This window comes from Salvelinus namaycush, chromosome 10 (genome assembly GCF_016432855.1).
Source record: "Salvelinus namaycush isolate Seneca chromosome 10, SaNama_1.0, whole genome shotgun sequence".
Lineage (NCBI taxonomy): Eukaryota > Metazoa > Chordata > Actinopteri > Salmoniformes > Salmonidae > Salvelinus > Salvelinus namaycush.
In genome coordinates, this window is record NC_052316.1 from 32,775,376 (window position 1) to 32,801,357 (window position 25,982).

Here is a 25,982-nt window from a genome sequence, read left to right on the forward strand (position 1 = left end):
TGGTTTCCAAACATTTCACGCCTGAATGTTAATAAAGAATGGTATGAGGGAAATGAAGACATGGGAGTAAGTAAAGTAAGACAAAGGGACTTCGTGGAGAGAGACAGAGAGAGACAGAGAGAGACAGAGAGAGACAGACAGACAGAGAGAGACCGAGAGAGACCGAGAGACAGAGACAGAGAGACAGCGAGAGAGAGAGACAGAGAGAGAGATACAGAGAGAGAAAGAGACAGAGAGACAGAGAGAGAGATACAGAGAGAGAGATACAGAGAGAGAGATACAGAGAGACAGAGAGACAGAGAGACAGAGACAGAGAGAGAGGTACAGAGAGAGAAAGAGACAGAGAGACAGAGAGACAGAGACAGAGAGACAGAGATACAGAGAGAGAAAGAGACAGAGAGAGAAAGAGACAGAGAGACAGAGAAAGAGAGGTCATGAGCAGATGAGCTCCTGCATTTTTCAGCATGTTCTTGGAAAAATATAGATTTGGAGTTAGATAAACTTGGATTTTTTGGCAGGGACATGTACAGGATTCTACCCTCCACAGCATAACCTTCGCTCCAGATCAAAACTCAAAACCTACAACCTAATTTTGGACGGAATTACCTGGAAGGCCCAAGCTATACAGCAAATGCTCTGGCAAACAAACTGAAAACACCATCCAACCTGGAACTGAGTGAGGAATGTTTAGTCTGAAGCTATATTTTATATTCAAAAGCAAAGAAGAAAAATAAATTACAATGATATATTTTACTTTATGAGGACTGAATGCTGAGTTGGACTAGCAAGCTTGCTGGGACAAGGAGAAACAAATTGACGTGTCACGTGAGAGGTGTCGGAGCCCTTTAGCCCAACAATGGCAGGAGAATCAAACAGGCTACCCCAACCAAATGCAGAGGGATTTGAAGCTGCCTCTCGCTGTTCAGAGGTAATTCAAATACAGTACACTTTGTATGTAAAAAATGATAAGGCAAGAAAAGAGTACAAAATGGAGCTCCTTATGGAAAATCAAGAGACTTTTTATTGACTGTTATAAAAATGGGAACATAAGCAACTTAATCTTCCACACAGACCATCCCCTGGCATGGCACAGTGCTATATTGGCACACTACCCCTCTGTTAAGAGGGGGGGGGGTGTTACCGAGGGGTGGAAACTCAGGATATTAGACAATGAGGACTCTGAGTCAGCTAATATAAATCTCTATAAGTCTGGAACAGTATTGATACAGGACAACCCCAAACAGTTTCAGCTGGATTTTCACCTAATCAAAGAATTAGCTCAGCAGGAGAAGCTCTCCCTTGAGAAAGATACCCCCACCCCGAGCGGGTCAGACCAGACCTCTTCATTATATAACCCCACAGACGAGCACTCCCAAGCGGAAAGTCAACCTCCCAGCACAGAGTACTACTCCCTCATTGAAATGAAGGATACATTTACCCAGCTGGAGGTAAGGCAGGTGGAGCTGGAACAGCAGGTGATTACACTCCAGTCAGCACAGACCCAGACAACAGTCCAGCACAACAACACCCCCTTAACCAGACCCGGAGTGCTGGAGGTGGAGAGTGACATATCTGCACTCTGGACTGTAGTGGGACAACATAAACAGGAGAAAGAGCAGGAGCAAGAGAAAAACAGAGCACTAGAGGAGAGGATCACACTGCTGAAGGAGAGGGTGAGGAGGATGGCGTGTGACAGAGAACAACCCACTAGAGAGGTGGCCACCCCCACAGAGAAGCCAGCAGAACAGCCCACCTCAGCTCCCGACAAAAGTCTCGACACCATAGCAGAACAGTCCACCCCAGACCCTGACCATAGCGTAGAAATCACAGCAGGACAGACAAATGAAGAACCCCAAGCTCAGGGGATCTCACCCCCTCTGAGCACCCACGCTGCCAGCCACCCTGATAACCACCCCCCCCCCCCCCCCCCCCCCCCACACACACACACACACACACACACACACACACACACACACACACTAAGGACATATACACGACACAGATTGTACTCCTTATGGACTCAAATGGGAAATATATACATTGGGGAAAAAACTTTTCCCAAACACAGAGTGTCTAACCTCTGGTGTCCAAACACCCAGCGCGCCGTAGCCCTTCTGTCTGAGGACCAACTAGGGTCACCCAGCCACATAATAATACACACATACACAAATACACAAACGACCTGAGAACACAGCAGGAAAGGGTGGCCACGGCACTCAAGGGAGTGATTGAAAAAACTTCTTCTACTTTCTCCAATGCACAAGTGGTTATCTCCACCCTGCTACCACAAAAAGACTTCCACCCTGCTACCATACAGCAGGTAAACGCAAGTATTTCCTGTGACTGTGCCTCAAAACCAAATATTTTCCTGGCCCACCACTCCACCCTGTACTTGAACAGCCTCTATGACCAGGTCCACCTATACAAGGCAGCAGTGCCCACCTTCGCCCGGACCTAAAAGGACATCGCTCTCAAAAGCAGCCCTAACACTTCACACAGGAGCAACAGATCAATAGACACCCTGCCCAGACCAGTGAGACACTCTCCCAGACCTGCGGATCCCCCCCCCGGACCTACAGATAAAGGACCCACACCGAGAGGACCCACATCCAGACCACAACACCACCAGCCACATCCACACCACAACCAATCAACACCTCCCCAAGTCAAACATGCCCACACCCCATTTAGGCCCCCTCAGATCAGACCTACGCCCCTCCTGCCCACCCCATGCCCCCCACTCCCGCAAAGAGGGCCTCAACATGGAAGTCACACATACGACCAGGTCGTGAGCGGGCAAACAGGCCCAGCCCCCACTCTTACACTAGCCCAAGCCAATGGAATGTACCAGCTGCTCAGCAGGTTCTGCTCACACTTACTGGCCTGAGGCCAAACCACACAACCAACAACATTGGACACTTTATGGAACACAAAGCCTTCACTATATCATCATGGAATATCCAAGGCCTTAGGTCATCTGCCTTTGGCCTAAAGAGCAAGAACCTGGACTTCAGACATTGTCATCCTACAAGAAACATGGTATAGAGGAGACGGACCCACTGGTTGCCCTCTAGGTTACAGAGAGCTGGTAGTCCCATCCACCAAACTACCAGGTGTGAAACAGGGAAGGGACTCAGGGGGTATGCTAATTTGGTATAGAGCAGACCTAACTCACTCTATTAAATTAATCAAAACAGGAATATTTTACATTTGGCTAGAAATTCAAAAGGAAATCTTAACAGAGAAACATGTCCTCCCGTGTGCTACCTATATCCCACTAGAATCCTCATACTTTAATGAACACAGCTTCTCCATCCTGGAGGGGGAAATCAATCATTTCCAGGCCCAGGGACATGTTCTAGTCTGTGGTGACCTAAATGCCAGAACTGGACAGGAACCTGACACTCTCAGCACACAGGGGGACAAACACCTACCAGGAGGTGACAGCATGCTCTCCCCCATTTGCCCCCCTAGGCACAACTATGACAACAGAACCAACAAAAACGGGTCACAACTCCTGCAGCTCTGTCGCACGCTAGGTATGTACATAGTCAATGGTAGGCTTTGAGGAGACTCCTATGGCAGGTACACCTATAGCTTATCTCTTGGCAGTAGTACTGTAGACTACTTTATCACTGACCTCAACCCAGAGTCCCTCAGAGCATTCACAGTCAGCCCACTGACACCCCTATCAGATCACAGCAAAATCACAGCCTACTTGAACAGAGCAATACTCAATCATGAGGCATCAAAGCCAAAGTAACTGAGTAATATTAAGAAATGCTATAGATGGAAGGAATGTAGTGTGGTAACCTACCAAAAAAACAAATAGGCAACAACAAATTCAATCCCTTTTAGACAACTTCCTGGACAAGACGTTCCACTGTAACAGTAAAGGTGTAAACTTGGCAGTAGAAAATCTTCATAGTATATTTGACCTCTCAGCTTCCCTAACAATTCAAAAAAATTCTAACAGAAAACTAAAGAAAATGAACAACAATGACAAATGGTTTGATGAAGAATGCAAAAACCTAAGAAAGAAATTGAGAAACGTGTCCAACCAAAAACATAGAGACCCAGAAAACCTGAGTCTACGCCTTCGCTATGGTGAATCACTAAAACAATACAGAAATACACTACGGAAAAAGAAGGAACAGCACGTCAGAAATCAGCTCAATGTAATTGAAGAATCCATAGACTCTACTCCATAGACTCTAACAACACTAATAATTATCTATCCAAAATGGAGATGTATGGGTAAACCACTTCTCCAATCTTTTTGGCTCTATAACAAAGAACAAACAGCAACAAAATATACATGATCAAAAACAATTCTTAGAATCAACTGTTAAAGACTACCAGAACCCACTGGATTCTCCAATTACCTTGAATGAATAAAGGACAAAATAAAAACCCTCAAACCCAAGAAGGCCTGTGGTGTTGATGGTATCCTCAATGAAATGAGGACTCTTTAAGTTAGCTCTGGCATCTTCCCCAATATTTGGAACCAAGGACTGATCACCCCAATCCACAAAAGTGGAGACAGATTTGACCCCAATAACTACTGAGGGATATGCGTCAACATAAACCGTGGAAAAATATTATCATTACCAGCAGACTCGTACATTTCCTCAGTGAAAACAATGTACTAAGCAAATGTCAAAATGGCTTTTTACCAAATTATCATACGACAGACCACATCATGAGAAACCAAATCATGAGAAAACAAAAAGATAATTACTTGACACATTGGAAAGAATTAACAAAAAAACTGAGCAAACTAGAATACTATTTGGCCCTAAACAGAGAGTACACAGTGGCAGAATACCTGACCACTGTGACTGACCCAAACTTCAGGAAAGCTTTGACTATGTACAGACTCAGTGAGCATAGCCTTGCTATTGAGAAAGGCTGCCGTAGGCAGACCTGGCTCTCAAGAGAAGGAAGGCTATGTGCACACTGCCCACAAAATGAGGTGGAAACTGATGTATGACCATATTAGAGACACATATTTCCCTCAGATTACACAGATCCACAAAGAATTTGAAAACAAACCCGATTTTGATAAACTCCCATATCTACTGGGTGAAATACCACAGTGTGCCATCACAGCAGCAAGATGTGTGACCTGTTCCCAGAAGAAAAGGGCAACCAGTGAAGGGGAGAGAGCGAGAGAGAGAGAGAGCGAGAGAGAGAGAGAAGGAACTTAGTTGGAGCTGGACTCACATGGAAGGTGTGTTTAATGCCTAGGGCTAGTTTCTCTGTCCTGATGTCCCAGACCACAGGCTGGGGGGAGTTTAGCACAAACACCAGGGGCTTCTGGTGAACCAGCAGGGACTGGATGGGCTTCAGATGCAGCTCCACCTGGGAACAGGGTAACAACACAGAAGGTTAGAGGTCTATAATTAAGCAATAAGGCCTGAGGAGGTGTGGTGTATGGCCAATATACCACGACTAAGGTCTGTTCTTAAGCACGACACAACGCGTTGGTAACCAGTTTATAATAGCGATAAGGCTTCTCGGGTTTTTTTGGTATATAACCAATATACCCCAGCTAAGGGCAGGGTAGGTTACTTTCTAAATGTAATTAGTAACGTAACTTTTGGATTACCCAAACTCATTAACGTAATCTGATTACATTCCATTACTTTTAGATTACTTTCCCCTTAAGAGGCATTAGAAGAAGACAAAACGTATGTTACCAATTGAACCACATCTATTGCAGGATAAATCCATGTTAAAGTTTACATAGCTGGCCATATATGGATGTTAAATGTTACTTTATGGGTTGGTTATGTAGGCTTCTACTAACCCATCGCTTTCTACTACATATAATAATACGATTAAATTATATCTTTACATTAAAAACCAAAGTCTATCAGAATTCCAGTCATTCCAATAAATGTTATACCCCTTGATCTTCAAGAATAGGACTTGGAAATATGTTTTATTTTATCTTTATTTAACTAGGCAAGTCAGTTAAGAACAAATTCTTATTTACAATGGCCAAACCCGGACGACGCTGGGCCAATTGTGCGCCACTTTATGGAACTCCCAATCACGGCTGGTTGTGATACAGCCTGGATTTGAGCCAGGGTGTCTGTAGTGACGCCTCTAGCACTGAGATGCAGTGCCTTAGACCACTGTGCCACTCGGGAGCCCCGAGTATAGATTAGCCAAATTGTTTTACCTGAGCATGACCCCAAAACGAAGGACTTATTAGCCAGCCCTACTCTGTTGTTTATGATTTTGTTGTCATGGAGGACTGATTGAGCTCATTGACTCTAGTTGAAAAATAAATGCTGCCCTCATGGAATGCCATGCTTTGAGCACTACTGAAAAGTGCTATTTACATGTGAAAAATGTATGCCATATGCTGCATTTGCTATAGGCCTATTGTTAACCTTTTTGTTGGTGACACTTTAATATCTTGATAATATGCAACTGTTTAAAGGGCAAATCCACAGATGAAACAATAACACAATGGACACCCCGCCTCTGTTTTGGTAAAATGCTGAGGGATGGGCCTGGAGAAATGCAACCACTGTCACGCCCTGACCTTAGTTATCTTTGTTTTCTTTATTATTTTGCTTAGGTCAGGGTGTGACGAGGTTGGTATGGGTGTTTTTGTCTTGTCTAGGTAATGTAGGTCTATGGTGGCCTAAATTGGTTCCCAATCAGAGACAGCTGTTTATCGTTGTCTCTGATTGGGGATCCTATTTAGTTTGCCATTTTCCAGTTTGGTTTGTGGGTTATTGTCTATGTGATGTTGCATGTCTGCACTCGTGTCATTTAGCGTTCACGTTCGTTTTGTATAGTTTGTTCAGTCTTCTTCGTTATTAAAAAGATGTATTATCATCACGCTGCGCCTTGGTCTCCTCACAACGATCGTGACAACCACTCTCAGATTAATAGACAGAGCTATGGATACAAGGACTGACCATCCATGATATCAAAATTATTGTTTTAACCACATGTGGATATAAAGTGTTTGTTTACATTCACAATGTTTACAAAAAATGGAGTAAAACAAGCTTATATGTTGGGTTCTCATGGAGTGTGACAGTTGAACTAAGCTCATGAGGCATTTATAAATTATATTATTCAAGAATCAATGGATATATACAGTACATACACTACCGTTCAAAAGTTTGGGGGTCATTAGAAATGTCCTTGTTTTTGAAAGAAAAGCTTTTTTTTTGTCCAGGCCAGCATCCCGGATGCACCTCTTCACTTTTGACGTTGAGACAGATGTTTTGCGGGTACTATTTAATGAAGCTGCCAGTTGAGGACTTGTGAGGCGTTTGTTTCTCAAACTAGACACTCTAATGTACTTGTCCTCTTGCTCAGTTGTGCACCGGGGCCTCCCACTCCTCTTTCTATTCTGGTTAGAGCCAGTTTGCGCTGCTCTGTGAAGGGAGTAGTACACAGCGTTGTACGAGATCTTCAGTTTCTTGGCAATTTCTCGCATGGAACAGCCTTCATTTCTCAGAACAAAAATAGACTGACGAGTTTCAGAAGAAAGTTCTTTGTTTCTGGCCATTTTGAGCCTGTAATCGAACCCACAAATGCTGATGCTCCAGATACTCAACTAGTCTAAAGAAGGCCAGTTTTATTGCTTCTTTAATCAGAACAGTTTAACTGTGGTAACATAATTGCAAAAGGGTTTTGTAATGATCAATTAGCCTTTTAAAATGATAAACTTGGATATGCTAACACAACGTGCCATTGGAACACAGGGGTGATGGTTGCTGATATTGGGCCTCTGTACACCTAAGTAGATATTCCATTACAATAGTGATTTACAACATTAACAATGTCTACACTGTATTTCTGATCAATGATGTTATTTTAATGGACAAAAGATTTGCTTTTCTTTCAAAAACAAGGACATTTCTTAGTGACCCGAAACTTTTGAAGAGTAGTATATATATATATATATATATATCATTTATAAGTCCAAAAATGGAGGTAGCAACTACAGATTGTCCCATTAAGTCTATCAAAAGTGTGCAAGTTTAAGCACGTGTCCATTAGGCCTATGAATATTTTTTTTTATAAGCATGAATTAGATTGAGCAATAAAAGCGCCAATTTTATTCCATAGGCTGGGATTCACGCTATGCAGCTGTTGCAAGAGTGTATTTTTCACTGACTGTCCGCTGGTTTCAAAAACAATGATTGATAGGCACCTTAAACTGCTTAAATTCAACCATTACTAGGTTCAAATACACATTTAGATTTGTGAACAGCCATCCACAACAACCACAATCCGTAAGGCGCAAATAGCTAAATGAGAGAGCAGCAGTGTGATTCACATCAATGCGCTATGTAGATTTCAATAATAAGTGAAATAAGTATCACCGTAGACTACACCACTGCTGCCATCCTTACCTCCAAGCGTTTATTCAAGATGGATAATCTTTGGATGCCGACAGCAGTCGCACCATTGGAAGACATATCTTGGACTGTAGTCTACAAAAGCCTATTCCTGCTCTTTTCCCACGATCCATCAAACACATTTGGTCTGACATCATAGCGGTCTCTAACTTGTGGTGGAACAAATTTAAACTTGCACCTTTTTTCAATGCTGATTTGAATGTCATTGAGAAAACAGAGAAGTGTCAAAGATGTTTTTTGCAAACCTCCTTTCTGAATTTAAAAGTAATCCTCGAAGTAATCATCTAGTTTTTCAAAAGTACCTGTAATCTGATTACAATATTTCTGCTGACAACGTAACGGATTACAGTTACTGTTTTTGGTAATCCCTTACATGTAATCCTTTACTCCCCAACCCTAGCCATATACCACAAACTCCCGAGGTACCTTATTGCTATTATAAACTGGTTACCATCGTAATTAGAACAGTACAAATATTTGGGGGTCATACCCATGGTATATGGTCTGATATACCATGGCTTTCAGCCAATCAGCATCATAAGACCTGTCATAACCATGTATGGCCCACTTACAGTGCCTTGCAAAGTATTCACCCTCCTTGACATTTTTCCTATTTTGTTGCATTACAACCTTTAATTTAAATTTATTTTTATTTGGACGTCATGTAATGGACATACACAAAATAGTCCAAATTGGTGAACTGAAATGAAAAAAAAACAACTTGTTTCAAACAATAACAAATTATTTAAAAAACGGAAAAGTTGTGCGTGCATACGTATTCACCTTTTGCTATGAAGCCCCTAAATAAGATCTGGTGCAACCAATTACATTCAGAAGTCACATAATTAGTTAAATCTAAGTGTCACATGATCTGTCACATGAGCTCAGTATATATACACCTGTTCTGAAAGGCCCCAGAGTCTGCAACACCTCAAAGCAAGGGCCACCACCAAGCAAGCGGCACCATGAAGACCAAGGAGCTCTCCAAACAGGTCAGGGACAAAGTTGTGGAGAAGTACAGATCAGGGTTGGGTTATAAAAAAATATCCGAAACGTTGAACATCCCACGGAGCACCATTAAATCCATTATTAAAGAAATCAAAAGAATATGGCACCACAACCAACCTGCCAAGAGGAGGCCGCCCACCAATACTCGTGGACAAGGCAAGGAGGGCATTAATCAGAGAGGCAACAAAGAGACCAAAGATAACCCTGAAGGAGCTGCAAAGATCCACAGCCGAGATTGGAGTATCTGTCCATAGGACCACTTGAAGCCGTACACGCCACAGAGCTGGACGTTATGGAAGAGGGGCCAGAAAAAAGCCATTGCTTAAAGAAAACAATAAGCAAACACGTTTGGTGTTCACCAAAAGGCATGTGGGAGACTCCCCAAACATATGAAAGAAGGAACTCTGGTTAGACGAGACTAAAATTGAGCTTTTGGGAAAACGCTATGTCTGGCGCAAACCCAACACCTCTCATCACCCCGAGAACACCATCCCCACAGTGAAGCATGGTGGTGGTAGCACCATGCTGTGGGGATGTTTGTCAGCGGCAGGGACTGGGAAACTGGTCAGAATTGAAGGAATGATGGATGGCGCTAAATACAGGGAATTCTTGAGGGAAACCTGTTTTAGTCTTCAAGAGATTTGAGACTGGGGTTCACCTTCCAGCAGGACAATGACCCTAAGCATACTGCTAAAGCAACACTCGAGTGGTTTAAGGGGAAACATTTAAATGTCTAGGAATGGCCTAGTCAAAGCCCAGACCTCAATCCAATTGAGAATCTGTGGTATGACTTAAAGATTGCTGTACACCAGCGGAACCCATCCAACTTGAAGGAGCTGGAGCAGTTTTGCCTTGAAGAATGGGCAAAAATCCCAGTGGCTAGATGTGCCAAGCTTAGAGACAAAGCCCAAGAGACGTGCAGCTGTAATTGCTGCAAAAGGTGGCTCTACAAAGTATTGACTTTGGGGGGGGTGAATAGTTATGGACACTCAAGTTCTGTTTTTTTGTCTTATTTCTTGTTTGTTTCACAATAAAAATATTTTGCATCTTCAAGGTGGTAGGCATGTTGTGTAAATCAAATGATACAAACTCCCCCCAAAATCCATTTTAATTCCAGGTTGTAAGGCAACAAAATAGGAAAAATTCCAAGGGGGTGAATACTTTCGCAAGCCACTGTATGTCTTATGTCATAATATGATCTATAATGATCCTGTCTTCCTGAGAAGACATAGGGTTTGAAAGGTACCTACATAAGGGCTGCATAACATATTCAAACCCTATACTGTACATAACACATTCATAATCAGTACGTAAGCATTACATACGTGTTTATGTCAACAACTGCAAGTTGATAAATGCAGGATTAGTGAAATGACTGACATTTATGAATATATCAACTTGCGGTTGTTGACATTAGCACTGTTATGATTGGAGCCATTTCCACCAGGTGTGGGAGCAACACAGTGTTACACAACATTAAAAACCTGCCCCTTTACAGGGTGGGGGGGTCAGCATAGGGTCAGCTACAGTCAGCATAGGGTCAGCTACAGTCAGCATAGGGTCAGCTACAGTCAGCATAGGGTCAGCATAGGGTCAGCTACAGTCAGCATAGGGTCAGCTACAGTCAGCATAGGGTCAGCTACAGTCAGCATAGGGTCAGCTACAGTCAGCATAGGGTCAGCTACAGTCAGCATAGGGTCAGCTACAGTCAGCATAGGGTCAGCTACAGTCAGCATAGGGTCAGCTACAGTGCATTAACACCACCACCCCCTTTCATTTCACTCAGTTGCTTTACTAGGCAAATAGAGCTTTTTCTTTACTGTGGATGTTGTTGAATCAATGTTATCAAAACAATCACTGTTGACTGTTCCTGCACAATTACCGAGCTATAATGTTTCTGATTGTGTCTTTTATCAGGGTTTTAGTTGGTACTGGGGGCCCAGCCCAGAACCAAATCTAGCCTGGTGATTTAGAGGCCTGGAGGCCTCACTGAAAGCAGACTCGTTAGGATTTGGCCCCCCCCATCAGCAGTTTGACAAATAGGCCAAAACTTGATCACAATTAAGTTTTTTTTTTAACCTTTATTTATGTAGCCAAGTCAGTTAACAACAACAACAAATTCTTATTTACAATGATGGCCTAGGAACAGTGCCTTGTTCAGGGGCAAAACGACAGATTTGTATCTTGTCAGCTCGGGATTCGATCTAGCAACCTTTCGGTTACTACCCCAACGCTCTAACCACTAGGCTACCTGCCGCCCCAGCTGAACTGAGCTCCACTATCAGATGGGAAGAGGTGCTCTGTTACCTGGAGGGGAAATATACCCAGAGAAGTTCTCACATGGATACCTGACATACTGTACAGACCTCGTTTTGATGGATACTAATATAGGTGGAGAGGAGGGTTAGGGGGAACTATAGTTTAACGTATCAGTTTGTTGAACCGTCAATCTCTCTAACCCGCCCCGTCTCCCTCTCTGGTCATTCAGACTGGTTTTAACTCTATTCCCAGGCTAATCATATTAAGCTCTTCCTGCGTGTGAATGACCAGAGCTTGTAAATCACGAACTCAACCCACAACAAGTTCTGTCAGTGTCATATTATTTACATTTACTGGCCTTAAAATCAATTAGTCAAGTCAGGTTCAGATGAGAAGAGGGAATAGAGACTTCTAGCTACTGTCTTCAGTAGTGACTGGCGTCAGCACATTTTCAGTTACAAAGTCTGTCAAAAATGATAAACACAGCAAATGCAAATGCATATTGTGTCTGAGAGTGACATTTCAGATGTACACTAGAGCCAAGAAAACGTTCAGAGCAAATATGCACAAACCAGTTGTTTGTTCACGACCCTACATAGTTCAAACCTCAGATCCTTATCTTCAGAAGAAACTCACTTGCTGTGTTAATATGTTCTGTTACATTAACAGATACTCTTAACATGTAATGCTTGATATACTATACGTCAAGGTTAAACATCAACAATAATTAAATTCCTCAGACTTTGTTATGAAGCAGACAACATCTTCAAAGTAGCCGGTAAATTGCTTAGGCAGAAAGATCTGTTAGCTCGGACAGCAAAAAATCCATTGAACCAGACTAAACTACAGTATTGGACAGAATAAATGTTATTTGGTTGTACCTCCCACACACTCTCATGTTTGGCTTTTTCATACTGTCAGAGACACACGCTCAACCACACCTCACATTGTCAGACTCAAGTCTCCTCACACCATCTCTCCCATTGACAATCTCTAAAACACTCCAAACGCCATGCCTCAAGAGAGCTATCCAGGAAATAGTGGCATGTTTATCCACTGTCTGTGACAGGCAGTTGGTATTCAAAATTGACAGTTGGTATTAAAAAAGCTGAAGACGCTCTTTGCACGTTAAGGCCAGAGGAAAGACACACAGCAGAGAATATATTAGAGAGAGAAACAGATACAGACACAAAGGAGAGAATATATAAGAGATACAGACACAGCAGAGATAATATATTAGAGACAGACAGCAGAGAAAATATATTACAGACACAGAATATTAGAGAGACACAGCAGGGAGAATATATTAGAGAGAAACAGCAGAGAATATAATTTAGAGACACACACAACTGAGAGAACATACGAGAGACACAGTATAGAGAAACAGAGAGAATATTAGAGAGAAACAGCAGAGAATATATTTAGAGAGAGACACAGCAGAGAGAAGATATTACAGACAGATAATATATTAGACAGACATAGCAGAGATAACATATTAGAGCGAGAAACAGCAGAGATAATATATTAGAGGGAGACACAGCTGTAAGGGGTGCGTACCGGCGGCAGAGAAGTCAGACGCAGGAGAGCAAAAACTGTTTCCAAACGGCACAGTTTAATAACAAAAAACCCCACCGGAAAACAGAATTATCAAATAATGGTACATAACCCGACGCACACCAGGACAGCCGTGCACAAGCACTTACAATCAACAATCACCGACAAGGACATGAGGGGGAACAGAGGGTTAAATACACAACATGTAATTGATGGGATTGGAACCAGGTGTGATGGAAGAAAAGACAAAACCAAAGGAAAAAGAAAAGAGGATCAGCGATGGCTAGAAGGTCGGTGACTTCGACCGCCGAACGCCACCCGAACAAGGAGAGGGACCAACTTCGGCGGAAGTCGTGACAACAGCAGAGAATATATTAGAGACACAGCAGAGAGAATTTATTAGAGAGAGATACCCCATAGAGAATATATAAGAGACAGACACAGCAGATATAATATATTAGAGAGAGACACAGCAGAGAATATATTAGTGACACACAACAGAGAGAATATATTATAGAGAGACACAGCAGAGAATATATTAGAGACACAGCAGAGAGAATATATTACAGAGAGAAAAAGAGAGACTATGAGACAGAGACACAACAGAGAAAATATATCAGAGAGAGACACAGCATAAAGAATATATTAGAGAGACACACAACAGAGAGAATGTATTAGAGAGAGAGAGACATCAAAGATACTACGTTAGAGAGAGACACAGCAGAGAGAAATTATTTGAGACAGACACAGCAGAGAGAATATATTAGTGAGACACAGCAGAGAGAATATATTAGGAAGACAAGGCAGAGAATAAATTAGAGACAGATAATATATTAGAGACAGACACATCAGAGATAATATATTAGAGAGAGAAACAGCAGAGAATATATTAGAGACACAACAGAGAGAATATATTAGAGTGAGAAACAGAGAGAATACATTATAGACACACAACAAAGAGAATATATTAGAGAGAGACACAGCAGATAATATATTAGAGAGAGACACAGCGGAGAATATATTAGATAGACACACAACAGAGAGAATATATTAGAGAGACACAGCAGAGATAATATATTATTGAGACACAGCAGAGAGAATATATTAGGAAGACAAGGCAGAGAGAATGAATTAGAGACAGATAATATATTAGAGACAGACACAGCAGAGGTAATATATTAGAGAGAGAAACAGCAGAGAATATATTAGAGACACAGCAGAGAGAATATATTAGAGAGAGAAACAGAGAGAATATATTAGAGAGAGACACAGCAGAGAGTACATTTTAGATACAGACACAGCAGAGATAATATATTAGAGAGAGACACAGCAGAGAATATATTAGAGACACAACAGAGAGAATATATTAGAGAGAGACACAGCAGAGAGTATATTTTAGAGACAGACACAGCATAGATAATATATTAGAGAGAGACACAGCAAAGAATATATTAGAGACACAGCAGTGAGAATATAGTAGAGAGAGAAACAGAGAGAATATATTAGAGACACAGCAGAGATAATATATTAGTGAGACACAGCAGAGAGAATATATTAGGAAGACAAGGCAGAGAGAATAAATTAGAGACAGATAATATATTAGAGACAGACACAGCAGAGATAATATATTAGAGAGAGAAACAGCAGAGAATATATTAAAGACACAACAGAGAGAATATATTAGAGTGAGAAACAGAGAGAATACATTAGAGAGACACAACAGAGAGAATATTTTAGAGAGAGAAACAACAGAGATAATATGTTAGGCAGAGACACAACAGGGAGAATATATTAGATAGACACACAACAGAGAGAATATATTAGAGAGACACAGCAGAGAATATATTAGAGGGACACAGCAGAGAGAATATATTAGGAAGACACAGAGATAATATATTAGAGAGAGACACAGCAGATAATATATTAGAGAGATACAGCAGAGAGAATATATTAAAGAGAGACACACAACTGAGAGAATATACTAGAGAGACACAACAGAGAGAATATTTTAGAGAGAGAAACAACAGAGATAATATGTTAGGCAGAGACACAACAGGGAGAATATTAGATAGACACACAACAGAGAGAATATATTAGGCAGAGACACAACAGGGAGAATATATTAGAGAGAGACACAGCAGAGAGAATATATTAGAGAGAGACACACAACTGAGAGAATATATTAGAGAGCGACACAGCAGAGAGAATATTTTAGAGATAGACACAGCAGATATAATATATTAGAGAGAGACACAGCAGAGAATATATTAGAGACACAGCAGAGAGAATATATTAGAGAGAGAAACAGAGAGAATATATTACAGAGAGAAACAGAGAGAATATATTAGAGAGAGAAACAGAGAGAATATATTAGAGAGAGACACAGCAGAGAATATATTAGAGAGAGACACAGCAGATAATATATTAGAGAGACACAGCAGAGAGAATATATTAGAGAGAGACACAGCAGATAATATATTAGAGAGAGACACAGCAGAGAGAATATATTAGAGAGAGACACAGCAGAGAATATATTAGAGAGAGACACACAACTGAGAGAATATATTAGAGACACAGCAGAGAGAATATTTTAGAGAGAGAAACAACAGAGAGAATATATTAGAGACAGACATATTAGAATATATTAGAGACAGAGGATATAGTACTAAAGAAAGTATAGGCATGGCTTCAAAGCCTCTTGATCATAGTCTCCTACAGATCTAAAGGAATAAGGCCCTGGGGGAGAGAGGGAGAGGAGGAGGAGAGCAAATTTGAGTATTTAGCGATATGGGCCATAAAAATGCTGCAATAATCATAATAAAAAGGCCCTCTGAGAGAGACGAATGGAAGAAATTACAGAACGCTTATTTTCAAGGGGGCTTGGCTCAGAGACGCTCTGAGCCAGACACACACACACAATTACACATACACGCAGTCACACAACAAGTGAGACGAAAGCCGCACAAGTACGTCTCACATAGCTTCTCTCCATCTTTTTTTCTCACCCCTTTCTTCATGTTTGTCCTCATGGAAAATTGTAGATGAGCATCTAATCTACTTAAACCTCCCCCTCTGTCCAGACTCTGGAAAAAGCCTCTCCATCCCTCCTGGGAGAATAACCTAACGCAAGGCAACTCAGATACAACCATACCTGCTCTCATATACAGCTGGCTCCAGGGGCCTTGGCTTTGAGCAGAGAAGAGAGAGAGAGAGAGAGAGAGAGAGAGAGAGAGAGAGAGAGAGAGAAAGAGAGAAAGAGAAAGAGAGAGAGTTGTGGAATTTTAGAAGCAGACAGAAACAATTCCAAAAGAAGTGAGTCACCTGAAAGCAAAGGCATAAACATAGTTGCGCGGAAACAAAATGGCAAAGGTTAAGAGAAAGTAGTGCCAGAGAGTATAAAATAATAAGATTAACAGTGTTGTGATACACTCTCTCACGTCAGACTGAATGCGCCCATGGGAGGGACACTGGCGTAGAAATACCTGGAGAAGACCTGTGAGGCCATTTAGCCAGTCAACTTCCAGACATTATAGATCAACTGAGGAATGCATCAACTCATGATCTTTCACATTTATACATGTGGGAAGGGGGAGATAATGTGATATCAATCTATCAGCTGTGGATGCACTGGAACTCACAGACACTTTCCCATTCCCACTCCCAGTCCCCACTCCCACTGCCAGTCCCCACTCCCACTCCCAGTCCCAGTCCCCACTCCCACTGCCAGTCCCCACTCCCACTGCCAGTCCCCACTCCCACTGCCAGTCCCCACTCCCACTCCCAGTCCCCACTCCCACTGCCAGTCCCAGTCCCCACTCCCACTCACAGTCCCCACTCCCACTGCCAGTCCCCACTCCCACTCCCAGTCCCAGTCCCCACTCCCACTGCCAGTCCCCACTCCCACTGCCAGTCCTCACTCTCACTGCCAGTCCCAGTCCCCACTCCCACTCCCACTCCCAGTCCCCACTCCCACTCCCAGTCACCACTCCCACTGCCAGTCCCCACTCCCACTGCCAGTCCCAGTCCCAGTCCCCACTCCCACTGCTAGTCCCCACTCCCACTGCCAGTCCCAGTCCCCACTCCCACTGCCAGTCCCAGTCCCCACTCCCACTGCCAGTCCCAGTCCCCACTCCCACTGCCAGTCCCCACTACCAGTCCCAGTCCCCACTCCAACTGCCAGTCCCAGTTCACACTCCCAGTCCCCACTCCCACTGCCAGTCCCAGTCCCAGTCCCCACTCCCACTGCCAGTCCCAGTCCCCACTCCCACTGCCAGTCCCAGTCCACACGCCCAGTCCCCACTCCCCACTCCCAGTGCCAATCCCAGTCCAGACTCCCAGTCCCCACTCCCAGTGCCAATCCCAGTCCAGACTCCCAGTCCCCACTCCCACTGCCAGTCCCAGTCCAGACTCCCAGTCCCCACTCCCACTGCCAGTCCCAGTGCCAACTCCCCATCCTCTCTCCTCCTACCAGCCAGATGTGTAGAGGACAGAGGAGAGCTGAGCAGCAGATACTGTGTGTCTCTATCTGCCCACAGAGAGACTGAGATGCAATCCATCCAGATTCAATCCGGAACCATTGTCACTCTGCACTCCTCAGCCTGCGGTAATGTGATTTAGACGTCACAGCAGGCAGTGCCCAGGGCCCGGAACCCATGGAGGATGTGAAGAGAAAAGGACCAGAGGCCCCAGTGATCAAAGCCCAGATAGTAGTGCTAAGTAATTAGTGATTTTTTAGGTTTTGGTCAGATTATAAAAAAATAATAACATGAAATGCACTATGCATTATGTGGGTTAAATGATGTAACAACCCAGAATAAAACTATTAATAAAAGTCCCATGATGGTAGTGACTGTCAATTATGCCTTATCACTTATTAACCATTATTTATTCGCATTACTTTACTTTAATAAAATTGTTCAGTTATTGGGTATAATACATTTGTTTTATTTGATGACTTTATTATTTCATTCCAAGTCATCATCTCATCTGTATTGAGCTGCTGCCTATGCTGTCTGACAAAAATCTACATTTTGTATTTCTTTAAAGTAAATAAGGCATACTTTTATGACTGCCGAATAACAACTATCAATCACTTAGATCATGTATTTTCAGGTAGAGATACCTCGCGAAGCAACAGCTGCTCTCTATGTCACCTCACAATGACGCATTATTGTCTCTTCTGTAGCAGGCGTAAAAGAAACACAGACCGGACAAGTAGATGACAATGACCATAATCCATTGCGCATTAATTACTATGTAGAATATTGGCCTGTTGGAAACTACAACTCCCTATTAGATCGCACAGTTCAGGCTGGATCTGATTTATCTCTAGAGAAACTGCGCAATTGATCTCACAGAAAAAAAACCCGAAAGAAATGGAATTCAAATAATTGAACCGATGTTGGTCAATTAGTTGTAAAAAAATAAATAAAATTAAAACTACATTTAGGTTAATCATTCAGCACTACCAGCTATTATCAGGTGCCCCTGGACCTGGGAGCTGGGACTGCCACGCACCTCCAGAGGAACCTGTGCAGACTAGAGGCCCTATGGAGAGCCCCGGCAGGAGCCTGGAAGCCCAGCCTGATTGATGATGGGGAGGCTGGTGCAGGGATTTGGGGGACCAGGGTCCATTACAGTCATAGCCAGGCCCAGGACACATGGGCTTTGTCCCAAATGGCACCCGATTCCCTATATAGTGTACACATTTTGACAAGAGCCTAGGTAGTCCTGGGCTCTGGTCAAAACTAGTGTGCTATGTAGGAAATAGGGAATAGCGTGTCATTTGAGACGTAGCCATGCTAGTGACTGGCCAGGGACAGGGAGGGACGGGGGCTTGTCTGGACCTATCACGTTACGGTAACATCAAACCCCTCAGACAACCCTCACATGATCACAGCTGCTGCCAGCCCCGGCACGCTAGGCCAGTCCCAGGCGGCATACCGTGACTGGTCAGAACATACGGACGTAAACAAGGAAAAGATTCCATTAAATACAAAACTCTCAGTTAATTACTACATAAGCAACAAATGCCAATACAACACGCAAAGAGAAGAGGATCCAACTGCTGTAAACAGACACAAGGCTGTGGATATCTACAGTATTAAGGTATGACGAAAACATATTCCAAGTGAGACATACCACACCGTCAGACAATAATAACTACACTATGATTCAAGGTATTTGGCCAGCCGCCTACGTCAAGCATTCTGAACACAATTGCATTACCTTTCAGGCCCAAGTAAATGATGTTTCGCAACCAAGCATTCATAATACCTCAGAGTGAAATATTCATAACTAATGTATGCACAGCCCCTTGGTAATAAGCTGTCTTGTACCCCTGTACTACAACACAGCTGTCAGAGACCTCTCTCTACACCTCCATCCAGTCAGTCAGACCTGACACTATCACACGCACAGGGACCCACTTACACACACACACATACAACTGGCTGCAAAAACCAGGAACAGGGTGTTTTCCTTTATTGACAGAACTAATTATGCATCTGACAGTCCTCAGTGACTCAGTGCTAACTCAAAACATCCTTTCGATTAGCCGGCCAGTAATACTAATCTATCAAAATATTCTACATCCCTCCCTCCCCTGGCAAATGATAATAATAGTCTATCAACTTCAGCATGAAATCAGCAGGCACTTTGTTACAAAGAAACACAGTTGGTTGGAGCAGCTGCCTATATGATGGATAATGACTTTTTCTACAGTACCACTTGGTAGCCCTTTGTAACTGGGTTGATATACTGTATAAAGTCACAACTGGAATTATTGGGACCCTTCATAAAGATAAGCAAAAAAGACTGTATAAAATAACTAATTTAAATTCTGAGCTACAGTTGAAGTCGGAAGTTTACATACACTTAGGTTGGAGTCTTGTTTTCCAACCACTCCACAAATGTCTTGTTAACAAACTATAGTTTTGGCAAGTCGGTTAGGACATCTAATTTGTGCATGACAAATTGACAAATTGTTTACAGACAGATTATTTCACTTATAATTCACTGTATCACAATTCCAGTGGGTCAGAAGTTTACATACACTAAGTTGACTGTGCCTTTAACCAGCCTGGAAAATTCCAGAACATGATGTCATGGCTTTAGAAGCTTCTGATAGGCTAATTGTCATCATTTGAGTCAATTGGAGGTGTACCTGTGGATGTATTTCAAGGCCTACCTTCAAACTCAGTGCCTCTTTGCTTTACATCATGGGAAAATCAAAAGAAATCAGCCAAGACCTCAGAAAATAAATTGTAGACCACCACAAGTCCACAAAATTCCCTGTCTTAGGTCAGTTAGGATCACCACTTTATTTTAAGAATGTGAAATGTCAGAATAATAGTAGAGAGAATGATTCATTTCAGCTTTTATTTATTTCATCACAATCCATTACTCCAACCTAAGTGTATGTAAACTTCCGACCTCAACTGTATATTTATATATATATATATATATATACACACTACCGTTCAAAAGTTTGGGGTCACTTAGAAATGTCCTTGTTTTTGAAAGAAAAGCAAATGTTTTGTCCATTAAAATAACCTCAAATTGTTCAGAAATACAGTGTATATTATTATTTTATACTAATACAATTGCTCAGAGAAAAATTTAAATAGAGCTTTTTGGCCACGCAAACTACCAAAATGATTGGCACCCTTGAAGAATGGGCAAAAAAATAGGTTTGGCGTCTGCATATGCAGAAAAGTACCTCACACCTACTGTAAAATATGGTGTTGAATTTTTGATGTTATGGGGCTATTTTGCCTCCACTGGTCCTGAGGCCCTTGTTAAGGTCAATGGCATCATGAACTTTACTCAGTACCAGAACATTTTAGCAAAAAACCTGGTTGCCTCTGCAATGAGGCTGAAACTTCGCCACAAGTGTATCTTCCAGCAAGACAATAACCCCAAGTACACATCAAAATCCAAAATGAAATGGTTAATTGACCACAAAATCAACATTTTGCAATGGCCGTCTCAGTCTCCAGACTTAAACCCCACTGAAAACCTGTGGTTTGAATTGAAGAGGGCAGTCCTTAAGAACAGACAAAGAATATCAAGGATCCAGAAAGATTATGTATAGAGGAATGGTCAAGATCCCTCCCAATGTGTTCTCCAATCATAATTTTTTTTAAAGGCTCAGTGATGTTATCCTTGCAAGGGGATGGTGCCAGAGTATTGAAAACAAAATATTTTTATTTGAGCAGTTGTATTACTATAAAATAATATAATTTTGTATTTTTTTTGCATACAATACAGCTCATTATTTGAATTATTTATTTTATAGTCTTTTTTTGCTCATCTTTATCAAGGGTGCCAATAATTTTGGTCGTGACTACAGGATATCACCATACGGTGACTTGCCATATTCTATAACTAGGCCTGGGGAAACATGTTGCGACATGCTCAAACCAGGATGCTCAGCAACACAATCATCACTCCTCTACAGCAGACAGACAGCACTAGATGAGAGCCAAAAAGACAAGGCTGTTGGAAAAGCCTTGCATTGCCTGGAACTTATCCATGAACATTAAGCTCTAGCTTTATCAGATAGGTGTGTGTGTGCATGCGTGTGTTTGTGGTGTCTGTATCTTGGTTCTTTCTGGATCACTGCTCAGACAGAGAGAGGGCAGAACTCTCTGTGGGGGTAGATAGCAGTTAGGCCAGGCTAGAGGAGAGGAGTAGCTCAGAGGGCTGCCGGGGAAAAGGGATCCTGTTGACTGATCTTATTAGCACCCCACCGGCTGTCCCCCTGCTGATCTGAGGGCCGATGGGACCACTACCTGGAGCCTCTCCACTACACAGCGATGCTAATCAGTCTGCTTCCAACCCGAGGTCTCACGCACACACACACAGATCTCAAATGGGCCCAGCAGGCAGATAAGACGATATTTCTTCATGGGATGATAGTAATCAGGTTGTGATTATGTCGGCTGGCAGGGGAATGAGGGGATGATAGTAATCAAGTTGTGATTATGTCGGCTGGCAGGGGAATGAGGGGATGATAGTAATCAGGTTGTGATTATGTCGGCTGGAAGGGGAATGAGGGGATTATAGTAATCAAGTTGTGATTATGTCGGCTGGCAGGGGAATGAGGGGATGATAGTAATCAAGTTGTGATTATGTCGGCTGGAAGGGGAATGAGGGGATGATAGTAATCAGGTTGTGATTATGTCGGCTGGCAGGGGAATGAGGGGATGATAGTAATCAGGTTGTGATTATGTCGGCTGGCAGGGGAATGAGGGGATGATAGTAATCAAGTTGTGATTATGTCGGCTGGAAGGGGAATGAGGGGATGATAGTAATCAAGTTGTGATTATGTCGGCTGGCAGGGGAATGAGGGGATGATAGTAATCAAGTTGTGATTATGTCGGCTGGCAGGGGAATGAGGGGATGATAGTAATCAAGTTGTGATTATGTCGGCTGGCAGGGGAATGAGGGGATGATAGTAATCAAGTTGTGATTATGTCGGCTGGAAGGGGAATGAGGGGATGATAGTAATCAAGTTGTGATTATGTCGGTTGGAAGGGGAATGAGGGGATGATAGTAATCAAGTTGTGATTATGTCGGCTAGAAGGGGAATGAGGGGATGATATTAATCAGGATGCGATAAGGTTGGCTGGCAGGGGAATGAGGGGATGATAGTAATCAGGATGCGATAAGGTTGGCTGGCAGGGGAATGAGAGGATGATAGTAATCAGGATCCGATAAGGTTGGCTGGCAGGGGAATGAGGGGATGATAGTAATCAGGATCCGATAAGGTTGGCTGGCAGGGGAATGAGGGGATGATAGTAATCAGGATGCGATAAGGTTGGCTGGCAGGGGAATGAGGGGATGATAGTAATCAGGATGCGATAAGGTTGGCTGGCAGGGGAATGAGAGGATGATAGTAATCAGGATTCGATAAGGTTGGCTGGCAGGGGAATGAGGGGATGATAGTAATCAGGATGCGATAAGGTTGGCTGGCAGGGGAATGAGGGGATGATAGTAATCAGGATGCGATAAGGTTGGCTGGCAGGGGAATGAGGGGATGATAGTAATCAGGATCCGATAAGGTTGGCTGGCAGGGGAATGAGGGGATGATGGTAATCAGGATGCGATAAGGTTGGCTGGCAGGGGAATGAGAGGATGATGGTAATCAGGATGCGATAAGGTTGGCTGGCAGGGGAATGAGGGGATGATGGTAATCAGGATGCGATAAGGTTGGCTGGCAGGGGAATGAGGGGATGATAGTAATCAGGATGCGATAAGGTTGGCTGGCAGGGGAATGAGGGGATGATGGTAATCAGGATCCGATAAGGTTGGCTGGCAGGGGAATGAGGGGATGATAGTAATCAGGATGCGATAAGGTTGGCTGGAAGGGGAATGAGGGGATGATGGTAATCAGGATGCGATAAGGTTGGCTGGCAGGGGAATGAGGGGATGATAGTAATCAGGATGCGATAAGGTTGGCTGGCAGGGGAATGAGGGGATGATGGTAATCAGGATGCGATAAGGTTGGCTGGCAGGGGAATGAGGGGATGCAGAGGAAAACAATGCTCCATCAAGGAGGGAATGATGCAGACCCAGAACTCAGACCCAGATCTCAGACCCAGATCTCTGTCAGATTTGTTTAAGTGGATGAGGTACTCCCAACTCCCCGCCTCTATCGCTGAATGCTGTGCATTCACGTCATGTACAGTAACCCTTCTTATCCCCATGGGAACAACAATTCTAAAGGTGCCATCATGTAACTACATATCCATTCAACATGTTAAATGATCCTTTACAATGTTGTCAGTCAGCATGATTCAAATAAACCATACATGTAGAATATGTGTGCTCAGCATTACATAGTGCCAGAACACCCAGGAGGAGATAGTTCTGAAGAGATAGCTGTGTCAGTGCTTGTTTTCACATGTGACTCTGGTGATAACACAGTGCCATTGCTGCTTGTTTATTAACCTGTTGAGGACAGAGGGCGCTGTTTTCACTTTGGGGGAAAATCGTGCCCAATTTAAACGGCCTCGTACTCAATTCTTGCTCGTACAATATGCATATTATTATTACTATTGGATAGAAAACACTCTCTACACTCTTCTAAAACCGTTTGAATTATATCTGTGAGTAAAACAGAACTCATTTTGCAGCAAACTTCCTGACAGGAAGTGGAAAATCTGAAATCGATGCTCTGTTCTAGGGCCTGCCTATAAATGGGCTTCATATATATCAGTATACATGCACTTCATATGTCTTCCACTAGATGTCGACAGGCAGTGAGAGAAGAAATGGAGTGTATTAACTTGATCTGGGGTCGAATAAAAGCTCGGCATGACGTGTCACCAGTTTCCTGTTTTCTGGAGAGCGCGTGAAGGGACCTGGTTTTGCCTTCTGTAAAGCTGTCGTTATGGACGACTAATATCTCCGGCTTTGATTTTATTTGATACATGTGACAATATCATCGTAAAGTATGTTTTTTCAATATAGTTTTATTCGATTATTGAAATTTATTCGGGACGTTAGGCGTGTTGCGTTGTGTGCCTTTGTTCAGGAAGGAGAGCTTCGCGCCACTTTGCTAGCTTTCCGTGCTAATTGACTGGAGAAGAGGACATTCTAAAACCAAACAACGATTGTTCCCGACAAAGGACCCCTTGTACAACATTCTGATGAAAGATCATCAAAAGTAGGACCCATTTTATGATGCTATTTCATATATCTGTCGAACATGTGAAATAGTCGTTTGCGCCCAGATTTTGGGTACTCTCTCGCTATAACTAAGCTGGATGTCGTAATGAAGTTATTTTTAGAATTCTAACACGGCGATTGCATTAAGAACTAGTGTATCTATCATTTCCTATACAACATGTATTTTTTAGTTATGTTTATGAATAGTTATTTGGTCAGAATATGTGAGTGTCAGAAAAATATCCGGACGTTGTGGGAAAAAGATGCTACGTTAGCACAATGTATAACCACTGATTTCAGCTCTAAATATGCACATTTTCGAACAAATCATAAGTGTATGTATAACCTGATGTTATAGGACTGTCATCTGATGAAGGTTTATGAAGGTTAGTGAAAATTAATATCTTTTGCTGGTTTATTCCCTATCGCTAACGTGCCTATTGCTATCGCTAACGTGCCTTGATGAATGAATGCGGTAGTGTGGTAGGCTATTGTAGTAAGCTAATATAATGCTATATTGTGTTTTCGCTGTAAAACACTTAAAAAATCGGAAATATTGGCTGGATTCACAAGATGTTTGTCTTTCATTTGCTGTACACCATCGATTTTTCAGAAATGTTTTATGATGAGTATTTAGGTATTTGACGTTGGTGTCTGTAATTACTCTGGCTGCTTCGGTTCTATTTCTGACGGTAGCTGTGATGGTAGCTGCAATGTAAAACTGATTTATACCTCAAATATGCACATTTTTCGAACAAAACATAGATTTATTGTATAACATGTTATAAGACTGTCATCTGATGAAGTTGTTTCTTGGTTAGTTTGGTTGGTTCTTGGTTAGTTAGGTTGGCTTTGTGCATGCTACCTGTGCTGTGAAAAATGTCTGTCCTTTTTTGTATTTGGTGGTAAAACATTTTAAAAATCGGACATGTTGACTGGATTCACAAGATGTGTATCTTTCATTTGCTGTATTGGACTTGTTAATGTGTGATAGTTAAATATTTCTAAAAAATATCTTTTGAATTTCGCGCTCTGCCTTTTCAGTGGAATGTGGGAGGAATTCCGCTAGCGGAACGCCGGTGCCAG

General features: G+C 42.5%; 1 protein-coding gene across 1 annotated transcript in view; it reads right to left on the minus strand.

Annotated features, from left to right (window-relative positions):
* Positions 1 to 25,982, minus strand: part of LOC120054307 (transforming growth factor beta receptor type 3-like) — a 154,798-nt gene that overhangs the window by 66,265 nt on the left and 62,551 nt on the right. The window contains exon 3 of the mRNA XM_039001721.1: positions 5,227 to 5,364. Coding sequence (XP_038857649.1) covers positions 5,227 to 5,364 — 138 coding nt within the window. The remainder of the gene's footprint in view (positions 1 to 5,226; positions 5,365 to 25,982) is intronic.